The 14,051-nt window shown below is 40.8% G+C and overlaps 2 protein-coding genes across 3 annotated transcripts in view; one reads left to right on the top strand and one right to left on the bottom strand.

Moving 5' to 3' along the window:
- KIF18A (kinesin family member 18A) overlaps window positions 1-5,033 on the bottom strand; it is a 37,239-nt gene extending 32,206 nt beyond the window's left edge. The window contains exons 1-5 of the mRNA XM_003206089.4: window positions 4,959-5,033; window positions 3,600-3,980; window positions 2,802-2,959; window positions 1,861-1,965; window positions 631-741 (exon numbers count right to left, since the gene is read on the bottom strand). Of these exons, the coding sequence (XP_003206137.4) occupies window positions 631-741; window positions 1,861-1,965; window positions 2,802-2,959; window positions 3,600-3,927 (702 nt within the window). The 5' untranslated portion in view covers window positions 3,928-3,980; window positions 4,959-5,033. The remainder of the gene's footprint in view (window positions 1-630; window positions 742-1,860; window positions 1,966-2,801; window positions 2,960-3,599; window positions 3,981-4,958) is intronic.
- Window positions 5,034-5,039: 6 nt separating this feature from the next.
- Window positions 5,040-14,051, top strand: part of METTL15 (methyltransferase 15, mitochondrial 12S rRNA N4-cytidine) — a 92,468-nt gene continuing 83,456 nt past the window's right edge. Inside the window, exons 1-2 of one of the 2 annotated variants that reach the window (XM_003206088.5) lie at window positions 5,040-5,085; window positions 6,297-6,576. In XM_003206088.5, coding sequence (XP_003206136.2) covers window positions 6,298-6,576 — 279 coding nt within the window. In that variant the 5' untranslated portion in view covers window positions 5,040-5,085; window position 6,297. Of the gene's footprint in view, window positions 5,097-6,296; window positions 6,577-14,051 lie in introns of both variants that reach the window. The other variant, XM_085223882.1, reaches the window with a different exon arrangement.

Genomic DNA, 14,051 nt, shown 5'->3' with positions numbered 1-14,051 from the left:
AGCAATAATCTTTGGAGAATTCTTAAATACTAGCACATTTGTACAGGGTCTGTAAAAACCTTGCATTATGCATTTCATTTTCATGGTTCAAGTATGTATCTGCTTAAATCCTAGCTTGTGTTACAACTGGCTACACACTAAAATACAAAGAAAACCGGAATCAATGCAAAACCAAACAACAGAAAAGTAATTTTGAAGTGTTCACTTTATAGACAGAAGAATAATGACATTCTGTAAAATATTTTTTGTACAAGAATGCTGAGCAACATTAGAGGAGCATACAAGCAGAAAACATTAAAAGGCCTTCCAGAGTATAACTCTACAGTATCAAAGCATATTCTTAACTCAAAACCACAGTTTTAGAGAAAAGATGTTTCTAAAAGTTGGAATTAGAAAGCTTTTCCTCATGTTTACTTCCAACTCTATTCAGTATGAATAGTGAACTGGAAGACTTTTAGCTCTGAGCACTAAAATTAAGGTCTGAGATTATATATATATATATATACACATACATACATATATGTGTGTGTGTGTGTGTGCGCGCGCGTATTTAAAAACTTCCATCATATTCAAATTTAGGCAACAAGTAAAACTTAAAAATACTGGTGTACACCTGCTATATCATCTTACCTGGAAGACTGCATGGGAACGAGAAGAGGAGGCATTCACATCTGTGGGATGTTGTGTTCTATTCTTATTTCCATAATCCAACATTTGAAGGATTTCCTCTGCTGATTTGGGCTTTAAAAGCAGAGCACAGGGTAAGTACACTTTTTTCACCCCTCTTTCTCATTAGCTGTATAAGATTTTAAAAGATTTTACAGTGATTCTTATCTACATATACATACATATATATTAAAGTGTTAAAAAAAAAATATCAGCATTCACCCTAAAGGAAAAACAAGATACTTCAAAATAGAGTTAATAGAAATTGCTGTTTTGGAGTTGAGGCCCTTCAAATACGCTCAGCTAAATACGTTAAAGTACGAAAAGCAAGTACTTAAGAGCTTTAGAAACTGAAAACACTTCTTTCTGAAAGCCAAAAACAAAACAAAACCCACCAAAAGCCCCTTAAATCTGCAAGTACTATCCATAGTTAGAAAGAAATCCTAAGAATGCCTTAATTAATCTTTGTTGTATTAATACTTCAAATATTAATATAGTACTGTTTTCGTGCAAGACTCAAGCATAGGAAAAGAAGGCCTTTAAAGGATGAGCTGAAGTAATGTGATTCCTTCCTTCACTGTTTGTTGCACATGGAAGCTGGAAACTACATAGCATTTAACAGGCTCCAAATTTTTGTAGGAAGAAAAAAGTTTGGTCCATGACATTAATTATCAGATTGGGAAATGAGGTTGTGTTAACAACTTTGAAGTTGCTGTACTTGTCTGGAAACAGCACTTCTTTCTGATGTCTTCATTAAAAAAAAAATAAATCAAACAAACAGAAAAACCAAGTTCTAGGCACAAGATTTGCAGAAGTGTTGAACACTCATGCATAGCATTGAAAACAGTGAAGTCCTTTAAGAAATACTAAGGTTATAAGTCAAAACAAGCTTTCCACAACCTGAAAATAAGCATCAAACCAGCAACGTCTGTTTGGTAATAAAGACAAATTTTTATCCATTTTTACTTAAGAACACCAGTAGCTTTTTCAGAACATTTATTAATTATTTAGTAGGTTTGCAGGTTACTATGTTACTAGTGATTATTGCAAAAAAAAAAAAAAAAAACAAAACCAAACCAAACAAAACCAAACCCACAAGATTACTAAGTTACAAGCAACTTCACTGTGCAATCATAGGTTAATTTGACCTCAAATAATGTGGAACCTCCTGAATTTCAGCATTTATTTACATACCTGATGCAATGTTAGCCCTTGAACCACCACCCCTTTCTGGGCATCTTCCCGAACAGCTAGCGGTCCTGAGTTGACCAGAAGATCACGGATCTGTTCATTGTACACCTTTGCAAAGGAATTTAAAATATCTTTAGAAAAGTTACCCTATCATACTTGACAGGATTGGATTTGAATGGCAACCTCATTTTTTAATACTATTTTAATATAAAGTGACATGCTGTGATAAGAATAAACCGATGTGTCTGTGGAAGCACTTGAAATAGTTTAATTCCTCTTCTATACTCTCCTCCCCTACCACTAATTACTATTTCACTATGACTTAGTGGGAGCTAGAATATAACAGTCATTTTACTACTGCTGCTTTGCCGCAATGCAAAGATAGAGACTAACAAGAACAGAAATATGTTGCCAACAAGATAAAGAGAAGCTGGCAGCAAAGTCCAAAATAATTTTTTGTAGTGAGCTAAACAGTACCATAGCAGTCCTCACTGAAGCATTACTTTAACCTGAGATACAGTAAAACTGAAGTGAATATTACTGGAAAGGAATTAACCATCTTCTAGTTGTGCAATTTCGGTGTTTACAGGAAATTACTGCTAGCATACCCAACAAAGTATCCTCCTGTACCCATTAATAGATGGAAGGAACTTAACTAAGGAGCAAGGAACTTAATTAATCTGCAGGACAGGTATTATTAGAATGTGAAATGAATGTGTTAGAAGAGATTGGCCTTTTTGGGAAGATACAAGACAGTAACAGGTGCCTATTAGTAACATCAAATTTGTTGAGCACTATTCAGTTACAGTCCCATCAAGGATACATTTCTAAAGTCCCAGAATAGTTCATAATGAGTAGGAGGACAGAGGAAATAAAAAGTTTAACTTGATTTATAAAAATATGCCTTCTTAAAAGCAGCGTATTAAATCCAGGAGCTGACTTACCTCTAAATAAGACACAGCAACATTGCATATTTTTTCTTCTTTTATTTGATCCATGCAATTATAAAGTGCCATCATGGTTAAATACATCACTCCAGGATCTTCAGGGGAACCTAACATTGTATGAGTCTTTCCAGCTCCTGTTGCACCATATGCTAGCACTGCATTAAGAAAAAAAAACACCCAAAAACATACACTTTATACCAGTAAGCCAAACAAGAACGAACTTCAAATGGACATTCATATTGTACCACTATTTTCACAGGCTATTTAACTTTCTTACCTGATATTCGCTTTCTACAACTGAAATCAGAAAGCTATCTCAAAAATCACGTGTATTTTAAAGTTTTTAGTTCCAAGTTAATTCACAAGCAGTTTAAGCGAAAGATATTATTTCTTTACTCTCCTAAACCTAAACTATCAACTTACTGCAGATACATAAGGCATTACCTCAGTGTTCTATTTGACAGTTAAAAACAAACTCTTGAAAGGTTAAGTTGACAAAATAGATTATTACACTCAATGAAGCTACCTCTGGCTGAATAACACTTCCTTGAATTCTCTTCATAAGCACACATATTTCAGATCAAATTCTGAAGCTTGTTATAACCCTATCACAAAGTCTTCTTCAAAACATAACATAGCTAGTCTACCTTCCATATACAACTAGTAAGATGGTCATAACTATAAATTACAACTAGTTATTCAAGTGTAGATCCCTAAGGTCTCTGCAGCAGCCAGATACAAGGGTAGATCCTCCAAAGAATTTAGTGAATGAAAATAGGCATGTAGCAAAGATACCTGTGCAATTATATCCATTCAAGAAGCCATCAAGTACACCTTTGGTTGTATGCTCAAAAACTTCCAACTGGGTTGAAGTTTCAGCAAAAACAGCATCAAAAACAAACTTAAGGTCTTTCTTCGTTCTTTTATTAATATCCCTGTGGGTCAGTTTCTTTCCATGAAAAAAGCTAAATTCTTCTTCTTTCGGATCAAAGACCAATATATGCTGGTCAACAACATGAACAACTTTAGCAAAGTTGCCATCTTTTTCCTTTTGAGTTTCTGGACGGACACGGACAACCACTTTCATGTGGCTACAGACATCCTCTTCTTTAGCAACGGACATGCTCTCCCTTCTTTGCTTCCAGGGCTCCTTCAGACCAAGCAGTTGAATCTTTCCTGCAATCAACAACAGAAATAAAAGGCCTTAAACTTGAAATGTTGAATGAAAGTATCCTATACAGCGTTGCTTAAACTCAGAACAAAAATCCTGAGGTTTTCAACTGTTACAACTGTTAGGAATTCTGCCCATCATCACAGAATCACAGGATGGCCCGGGTTGGAAGGGACCTCAAAGATCATGAATCTCCAACCCCCCTGCCACATGCAGGGCCACCAACCTCCACATTTAGTGCTAGACCGGCCTGCCCAGGGCGCCATCTAATCTGGCCTTCAGCACCTCCAGGGGTGGACAGGGCATCTACATCCTCTCTGGGCAGCGTGTTCCAGCACGTCACCACACTCATAGTAAAGAGCTTCCCCCTGACATCCAACCTAAACCTTCCCTCCTTCAGCTTAAAAGCATTTCCCCTTGTCCTGCTGTTGTCTACCCTTACAAAGACTTGACTCTCCTCCTGTTTGTAGGGTCCCTTTAAATACTCTAAGACTGCAATGAGGTCACTCCGCAGCTATCAGTTTGCACTATAAGTTAGGGTTTAACTACCTACCTGTGCTAGCCCTGCCCTATACTCAGTCAGCTATAAGAACCATCACAAAGCTCTGATAAGCACTGTTAACCGACCTGAAAACACGACCTAAAAGCACATAGCTTTAAGGAAGCTAAGCAGCCCTACCTAGGGAAAACCAGAGCCTGATTCCTCCAACTACAGCCACCGAACCACCTGCAGTCCTCCTTTACTTCCGAGCACCCGCACAGCAGCAAGCAGCTCTCTCGTCCTGCAGGAGGACTCAGGGCTGCCTCTGGATTATAGACCTCACAATGCTCACATACTAGCGAAGGACCGCCCTCCAGGCCTACACTCTTCACCCCAAAAAGAAGAAAAATACCCCAAGGCCGACAACGAACACAGATCACTGACAAAACCGCACGGTAAGCCCCAGAGCCCTGCTCGCCATGCCGCTGGAGCGGCCACTCACCTCGGCACCGCAGCCAAGCCAACCGCCGCCCAGCCCGGCCGCGGAATTCAAACGCCAGCGGCCGCCCCCCCTCGCCTCCTCATTGGCCGCCGCCGCCGTGACGTCATCAAGGCGACGGCGCAAGCGGGTAAGCACGAGGTGGGGGAGGTTTCTGTAGCGCTGCGTGCTGTGCGGGGCTGGCGGGCGGGGGGCTGCGTGAGGATGGGGCGCAGGTACTTGCTATAAGATCCTTCTTCGGTCTTCTCCAGGCTCAACAACCCCAGCTCTTTCCAAATAAGAACGATGCTGCAGGCCCCTAATCATCTCTGTAGCCTTCTGCTGCATCCTGCGACCGAAAGCACACAAAAAGTTTCCTCCGTTGCACAGATTAGTGATTCTGAGCTGTGCTCTGGGTAGGGGATTTGCCTCCCGGGGTCGTAGAGCAAAGCAGTACGAATTAAATTATCATTGATCCTGTCCCCACCCCTGTGTTAGCTTCTATAGAGGTGTTGGGGTTTGTCGCAGAATCACAGAATTGTAGGGGTTGGAAGGGACCTCCAGGGATCCCTGAGTCCAGCCCCCCAAAGGACTTGCAAAGGACTTGAAGTCTTCTGTTCAAGGTTATAGGCAGATACGTGTTTACAGATGCAATGCTAAATAGCAGGATAGCCTTTATACAAAGGGCCTTTTGCCACAGCATGCACCCTTTCCATGTGGCAAGGGAGAGTATGAAATATGATACAAGAGTGAGCTCATAAAAATACAAATAACGTCTTACTCTTATGTTAACCTTCAGCTTTTTTTTTTTTAATCTGCTTTGAGTTATTCTGTTGTAATTTTACCACGCGTGTAGGTTGTAACGCTAATCATAACCGTGTTAAAAACCCACAATTTGTCTCTTCCCATTTCAACTAAAAATACAGGAAACTTGGCAATCTAAGTGCTGCTATTCAGAGCAAGTGCCTCATTGTGCGTGGCAGGACGTAGGGGAACAATATGAAAGCTGAGCTACTGTTCAGGTTGTGCTCAAGTGTGGTTAGTCATTTAATGGGGGCTTCTCTCAAGATGTTTGAACATTGATAGAGTCCTGCAATGTAAAGGGAATGAAGGTATTCCTTGTGAAAATAAAGCTGTATTTACTTGGACGTGATTGATTGTTAGATGGCCTTCAAATTGCTGAAAAGAAGTTAAATTATCAGAGCCTTTTTGCTGAGATGGCATTTCTGTAAAGCCTCCTATCTTGTGAAATCTGTGCTTTACTTACAGCATTCGCCCTTTTTGTTTGTTTGTTTGTTTGTTTTAAAACACTTAATGTTTTAAATAGTTATCAAAGTAATTCCCAACATCTGTTTTTTCTAGGATGATCAACTCCAAAATGTTATCTCAGAGTCTGAGCCAAGTTAACAAGTGTCTGCTTCCGTGCAACTTAAAACTGAATCCAGTCAAGTTAGTTGCTTTGTCCAGAAGGATCTACTCTTCAGTAAAACAGCTTTCTGAATATGAGTTAACGGAGCAAACTACACAGAAAAGTGAAACTAAAGAGTTGCTTCATAGTACAGAAAACAAAAACTTTGGAAGATTGCACATACCAGTGATGGTGGAGGAGGTCATTAATTGTTTATCCCCTCAGTCAGGCCAGGTGAGTTAAGTAATTGGTTGACACCTATGATTTAAAATCTATCCAGCAGAAAAGTTTGTGCAGAGTGCTGATAACTCTCCTTTAGAGAAATAAGGGCTGTTCTTTGAGACTATTCCACCTTTTAAAACTTCTAAATTATTTTGCCATCCAAATTAAGGTTTTATATTTAAGATCGTAGAAATCTGGTATTTATATGTCTGACCTTAACAAATCCTGCAGAATAATCTGTTGGTTAAAACCGTAGCATTCGAGTAATCTCTTGCTTTTGTGCTTGTTTTTCTAGACTGTTCTTGTGCATTTGTAGGTGTTAAGTAGTGTTAATTACTAACGGTAACAGGGAGTTATATGTGGTTATGTCATCAATTTGTGAAGAGCTCTCTTCCTGTTGTGTAAGAACTACTAAGTATATAGGGTAAAAAAAATCATTGTAGAATCAATTCTGTTAGAAAAAACCTTCATGATCATCAAATCCAGCTTTTAGCCTGACCTGCTGAGTCCAGTCACTGAACTGTGTCCCTTAGTGTCATGTCCCTGCGTGTCAAATACACTAGGGCTGGGGATTCTACCGTGTGTCTGGGCAGCCTGTTCCAGTGCTTGACCGACCTCTGAAGAAATTCTTATATTCGGTCTAAACCTCCTCATTGTTATTCTGTTTCAGTGGTTTTGAGGTACTGTGTTTCCTTAGGATGTGCGCGGAGTGGTGTAGAGATGCTGTAGTTACAAATGGCAACATGTAGCACCAGAAACAGTTTTGTATCGATACCAGACAAGCATTGCAAAGCTGCCTAGTTTGGCCAAGGTACTGTGAGAAGAATCCTTCTGGTATCTGGATTTGCTCAGATCTGTCTATGCCGTAGCATTGGTATGTCTACACTACGTGTGTTATATGCAGTTTAGGTATACTGTTTCACACTCTCTTTACAAAACTTAAGTGGTGAAATCGTTTGCATCTGGGAGATCTTACATATGATACTAAGTTGAAAGAATTTCATATGCGCTGGTTAAGTAGTGTTCACCTGTCAGATGCTTTTGTCTGCAAACTGAGTGCTTTTTATGTTGGCTTCATACAGGCTTACTATATTAGTCAACCAATGATAAGTTTTAACTAAAACAATGAAATTGTACATGAAGTACCATGTTCGAGATGTGCAGCTACTTATATATACTTGAAATGCTGTCAACTGCCAGTGCAAAGGGATGTGGCAAGTTTGGGATGGATTCAGAGAGATCAAAGTGATGTAGTCTAGTTTTATTGTTGCCTTGTGAGAACTTCCTTAGTTTGGAAGTCACTGTATTATTTTAAATTTCTTGAAATCCAGTGAGAATCAGAGTAGCCACAATTATTGTAGCACACTTTTTTTGTTGAAAATACCTAAATAATGAACTACATGTCAAAGTTCAGGTTTCGTTTGCATTTCAGAACTATCATGACATTTGTGCACAGGAGGTGAATATATAAATTGTGAGACTGGATGTAAAGGGTTTTTTTTTTTCAGTTGTGTAAGTTTCTACTTAATTGAGAATTCAGGCTGATGTAGGGGACTATTTATTAAACTTTGGTCGTTGATATGTGTATGGGAACTGCTGAATCACGGCCTGAACCTCTGATTGATCACCTGAGGCAAGCAATGAGTCAGCCCTGGGAGCACAGGTGAAGGCAATTCAGCTGTGCTGCCGGAAAGGGTGGAGCCTGGCTGCACCTCTCCTAGAGCCATTTAAGAGCTGACTGCCAGTGAGGAAGGATCTCTTCTGGAGATGCCTTCTTTTGGAGTTTTCTAGTGAGCCTAGGACAAGGGTAAGTCCTCTATCATTTTTTGTTGAAATAATTTGCTTGGCCAAACTCTCTGGTATATTTCTTAATTATAACACCCATATATTCTTTGATTATACAATATGTAAGACCTTTTCAGCCAGAACTTGCAAAAGGGACTATTCCTGGTTCTAAACTGTGGAGAGTAACTCTGGTCTCTGAAGGCTTTTTAAGGATTCAAGTATTTATGTTTGTAAAGCAGCATATTAGCAGAAGAGAATTTTTATTTTCACATCTGTGTGTTTTGCAGAGATTGTATAGTGGTCAACCACTAATGTCAGATGTAAGAGAAGGAGTGTCATCTTGAGCAGAAGCATTTACAGTATGTGTAAACTACAATAAATCGTGCACTTGCAGCACTTTACAAAGATTGAACTTTTGAAAGTAAGTGTGCTAAAAGGTATGCTGCGTCAACCAAGTTTTATTAGAGTAATAGAGTAAGCATCATCAGTGGAATTTTGAACTGAAATTGAGACTGCTGTTCTTTGCATGTTACAGTTTCTGTTGAAATGGCTGTTGAACTAGAAAGGCTGTATTAGTTTCTTCTAAAATTATTTTTGGGATTAGGAAACATAAATCTTGTTGTTTTTTTTCTATCTTCTCTCCTGCATACACAAAGGTTTCCTTTACTCATTTTTAGTACGGTTATGTTCCCTGTTATTAAATAAAATAACAAGGGGGCCTTTATTTCTTCTAGCGTCCCAAGACAATGAATTGCCAATATATAGAAAATCCAGTTAGAAAGACAACTTTCTAGTGAATGAGGCTGCTAAGAACATAAATGTTACTTCTAGAGTGAGTCACAGCTGAGAGCAAGGTGTTAGTACCCTCCCACTGAATATTTCTGTTGATTGACATCTCTGTGGAATCTATCAGGGTTATAAGCAATAATAGTTCTGCTGATCTTCAAGTCTTCTTTTATTACTTTTAAAACCTATTTCTACAAAGTCCCTTGGATAGTCCTTTCTTGAAAACACATTGTACAAATTAGTTTTTACTGATCTCCTTTACTTTTTCTCAATGAAAAGTCTGTTGCAGTAAATCCACACAACAGTATTTCCCATTTAAGTTTACTGTATTGACTCTCCAACAGCTCTCTGTCTTTCTTGTACTGGGGGCTCCAGACCTGGACACGGCACTGCGGATGGGGCCTCACAAGAGCAGAGTAGGGGGGACAATCGCCTCCTGTCCCTGCTGGCCACCCCTCTGCTGATGGAGCCCAGGATCCCATTTGCTTTCCGATCTGCAAGAGCACCCTGCTGGCTCACGTTATGTTTTCCATCTATCAGGACCACCGGGTCCTTCTCTCTTTCCTTATCTTCTTTCCTTCTTCTCTCGAGCTTTAAAAGTAGTCAAAGAACCAAGTATACCTTTTCAAAATGAATGTCTTCAGACATCCAAGTATGTTTTTCCTCATTTTTCACTCTACTTTTCTTTATTTTTTTTCCTTTGCATCAGTCCCTTGCCTTTTTGCTAGTCTCTTTTGTGTTATAAAGCGATATAAAAAATAACTTCACCGGCATTGAGTTCTGTGAAACTTTGAAATTTTAATTGTTCCCATGAGGATTTTTTAACACAGGTTCTTGCAAGTTGCAGAGCTCTAGGAAACTATTTCAATAGTGCTCTGGCACAAACAGAAGGTATTTATGTATACTGTTTGCATTAAATATGGTTGTCTAGTGTAGACAGGATTGTAGATAAAGTAATTTCTAGTAGTATTTGATTTATAGTAGTTCTGGAAGTTTTTACTTTTTAATGTCTATTCTTGATAAGTGATCAAGACGGTGGTGAGGATGAATGAATGAAGCTATTTATTCCCTTTTTCTTGTAAGAATTGCATTTTCATTCATGCGCATGTCAAACGAAAGATTCATTTTCAGCAGAAAGTGAGTATGAGCATGGCCTTCCAAACAGAAGGAAACATTAGTTACTGCAGACAGTCTCATGTTGATCTTTTGTGACTTGTTTGAGTAATTGGTTTGAAGACAGAAGTCTTTTTCCTCCTAAAGGTCTGTTGCCACTGGGTGTTGTTGATTCGGAGCATAAACGTTCCCTTCTTATTGCATGGAGCTGGTTAGTCAAGGTGATAATCACACGAAGCTGAGATGAACTGCTGGTGTTCAAAAGCATAGTCCATTGTTGTGAAGATACTGTCTTAGTTTCCTTATATCTTTGTCCATATGTCAGTATTCCTTCACTTTTTCTGCCTTATACTGAATGTAAGCTTTTAAGGATAAAAATAGCCTTCCTCTCTACAGTGCCCTGCAGAGTGGACTTCTGTTTTGTGAGAAGGGTTTCCAAGTATCATAGCATATAAATAGTTATGTGGCTATGTTGGTAGCCAGTATGCTTGTCACAGCGCTTCCAAACCTATCTGCAAATGATTGGACTGGTATATTTAAAGTAAAGGCTCTCAAAGTTGAAGTGTTCTACAGTGTCTTCAAGGTAAATAGGAATTTGAAAAAGGACCTGGAAAGATGTATTTTGAGTTCTCAAGTTGTATGAGGCATTTTGTAGGGTGCAGCCAAAATACCAAGCTCGGCACAGAATATTAATTACATAACAAGATAAATATTGAAACTGTAGAATCATAGAATATCTAAGTTGGAAGGTACCCACGAGGATGATCAAGTCCAACCTCTGACTCCACAAGGGACCGTTCAAATGCAAATAGTTGTTCAGCTGCAGCAGCTTGGGGCTATGCTCACTGCCCTGGGCAGCCTGTTCTATGCCTACTGCCCTCTGGTGCAGATCCTTTCCATAACCCCCACCTTTCCATGACTCTCCCCTCACGCAGCTCTGTGTCGTTCCCTTGAGTCCTGTTGCTGCTACCAGGGAGCAGAGCTCAGCACTGCTCTCTGCTCCCTGTGAGGAGCTGCAGCTGCCTTGAGGGTCCCCGCAGCCTACTTTGCTCTGGGAGTAACAAACCTAGAGCCCTCATACATTCCTCCAGTATCTTGCCTTCAAGACCCTTCACCGTCTTTATAGCCCTCCGGAACTGGAGCATTAACTCTTGAACTTACGGACCAGCAGCAAGCTCAAGCCAATGCATGTAGATCCACAAGAGGGCACTGTTGAGCCCGTAGAAGCGTACCTACCTCCAGAGGATGAACAGATGAAGGTAGATCGATCTCCATCAGGGCTGGGCAAGCACTGTAGCATCACGCTTGCTCAGAGATGTCTCTATATCCATTGGAGGTGCAGCATGAGTTCTCGATTTTCATCTTGGCAGATGGCGACTCTTCGATGCCAAAGAGCTTCTGCTCTAGAATCCCTTCTTCCCTGTCCCCCATTCTCATCCTTCCTCAAGATCTCTCAACTCTTCTTTCCCAAGCTCTGAGGAAAAGAGAAGGACTGGGACTGGTGTCATCTAAGCTTCTGCACAGAGAAAACAGGAGGAGCCCAGTGGATGGCCCCAAGCTCTCTGTGGCCTCCATGCAGGTCCCAAGGATGAGGGCAGGACTGGAACTGGTGTTGTCAATGCTTCTGCACCAGGACAATGGGAGGAGTCCAGTGGATGGCCCTGAGCTCCCTGCAGCCTCTGGGTGAGCCCTCAAGAAGAGGCTAGGACTAGGACTGGTGTCCTCTGAGTTGCTGCGTAAGGACAGCAGGTGGAGTCTAGCCCTGAGTCCCTGCAGCCTCCAGGAAAGTCTTGAAGAAGAAAGCTGGATCTGGTGTCCTCAAAACTGCTGTGCTGGGACAAGAGGAGTCCAATAGATAACCCTGAGCTCCTTGCATCCTTGAGGCAAGTCCTAAAGAGGAGAGCAGGACTGGGACTGGCATCCTTTGAGTTGCTGTGTTTGTACAATAGGAATAGTCCAGCAGGCAGCCCCAAGCTCCCTGTGGGCTCCAGGCGAGTCCCGAGGAAGAGAGTAGGGCTGGTAATAGCATCCTCTAAGCTGCTGTGTCAGGACAATGGGAGGAGCCCAGCACATGGCATGGAGATCCCTGCAGCCTCCAGATGAGCCCTGAAGAGGGCAGGTCTGGGACTGATCTACTCTCAGCTGCTGTGTCGTGACCAGGAGGAATCAAGTAGACAGCCCCAAGCTCCATATGGCCTCCAGACAGCATCAGAGAAGGTACGGAGGCAGTTTCCCTTGGAGAAGCAGAAGACTTTGATTTGGACAGGAAGAAGGACTCAAATTCAGCATGGGGGTCCATTCCAGTTGCTCCATTAGGACTTCTATTTCAAAACTGGACAATAAACAACTTAAAAGAACAATACGAAATAACAATATAAGAAAAACTTAGGTTTTTTTTTTCTTTCTCTAAAGAAGAGCCAGTAAGTTTACCATTTTTGGTACTGCAGAGCCTGCCCTGGGTTTCTTGGATCCCCTCTACCCTCCCCAGAGGGAACAACTCTGTCCTGTGGGGTGAGACCCAGTGCTGGGAAGGGGCTCGGGTGCATGGCAGCCTGGCAGGCTGTGGACATGGCCTTTGTTCAGCACTGGGCACAGAGGGGTGAGGAGGGGATGGAGGGCTGTGGAGCTGCCCCCTCGTTTTACTGAAGGGCGCTGTGTAAAATATTTGATTAAAATCACACTGGAAAAACTAGGAAAAAATATTTGAAAATGCAAAAATACTTGGAAAAAGTAAAAATCCTTGAAAATGTTTTCATTTAAAAAGCATTTTGAAGATAGTATACGAAAAAGAAATGTGTTTTGTGAGGTTGTTTCATATAATATGCACACAAGGTTCTCAAATACCTATTTTTGACTAATGATATCTGTTTTTACAGAGTTTCCATCATGAAATGAGAGAGGGAAAATGGAGGCAGGGAAGAAAACATGACAGAAGATGGTATTTGAACAGCTTGTTAATTGAGGGGGTGGACAAAATCCAGTCATGCTCTTAATTTGGAGCATCTTGCTTTGCTGTCTTGTGTAGTGGGTCCTGAAAAATTAAAGGGATTATAAATCTCCTAATGGCAGGCAAATTAAAATTTATTAATTTATTGATAGGATTTATTTGAGAGCACTGCACATCTGTTTTGAAGCTGATACTTGCTATGTGCTTGGACCCTTGGTAGCAGGAAATAAGTAGTCATATTGGATATTCAAAATGGCAACACATGAACAGGGCATGGTCAAGAATCATTTAGGAGTTTAGTTTTTATGGAACTTCAACATTTTTGTGCTGTAGGGAGATAGTAATTCTAAAACTTGAAGGAGTTGGGGTGGGAGAAGTAGGCTGATGGCTACATCTGCACGGGGAAGAATCTTTTGGTTATAATCCTTGGGCATCCGCCCAGCCACCTCTTCTTCCCACCTGCAGCATTGCTCTCAGCAGGCAAATCTAAACGTTGTCATCAGCAACGAGAAGACAGCTCTCAGCAACTTTGTCTGCATCTTTCTCTATTGCAGGGGAAGAGAAGCCTGCAGCTGCTATCTCCAAAGAGACCAGCAAGGGAGCTTGGTCTGCCTACTGAGAACAACTCTGCAGATGCACCAGATTTCATTTTATTGTAATACCAAGTCAGTTTGCTGTTATCACTCTATGGCATAACAAATGATAGTGTTTCAGGAGACTATTTAAGAGTCTGTGTTATAATAAAGTAAGATTCAATGCTTTTGGGTGACTCAGCTTGTAATGACGCTGTATATGCTCTCCTATTCTGTTGTGACAGCATTAGTCTTTGCACCTCTTGGGGAAAACTAATAAAATT

Source organism: Meleagris gallopavo, chromosome 5 (genome assembly GCF_905368555.1).
Source record: "Meleagris gallopavo chromosome 5, MGAL_WU_HG_1.1, whole genome shotgun sequence".
NCBI lineage: Eukaryota > Metazoa > Chordata > Aves > Galliformes > Phasianidae > Meleagris > Meleagris gallopavo.
The sequence above is the reverse complement of the archived record's forward strand: the minus strand, read 5'-3'. Positions and strand labels throughout refer to the sequence as shown.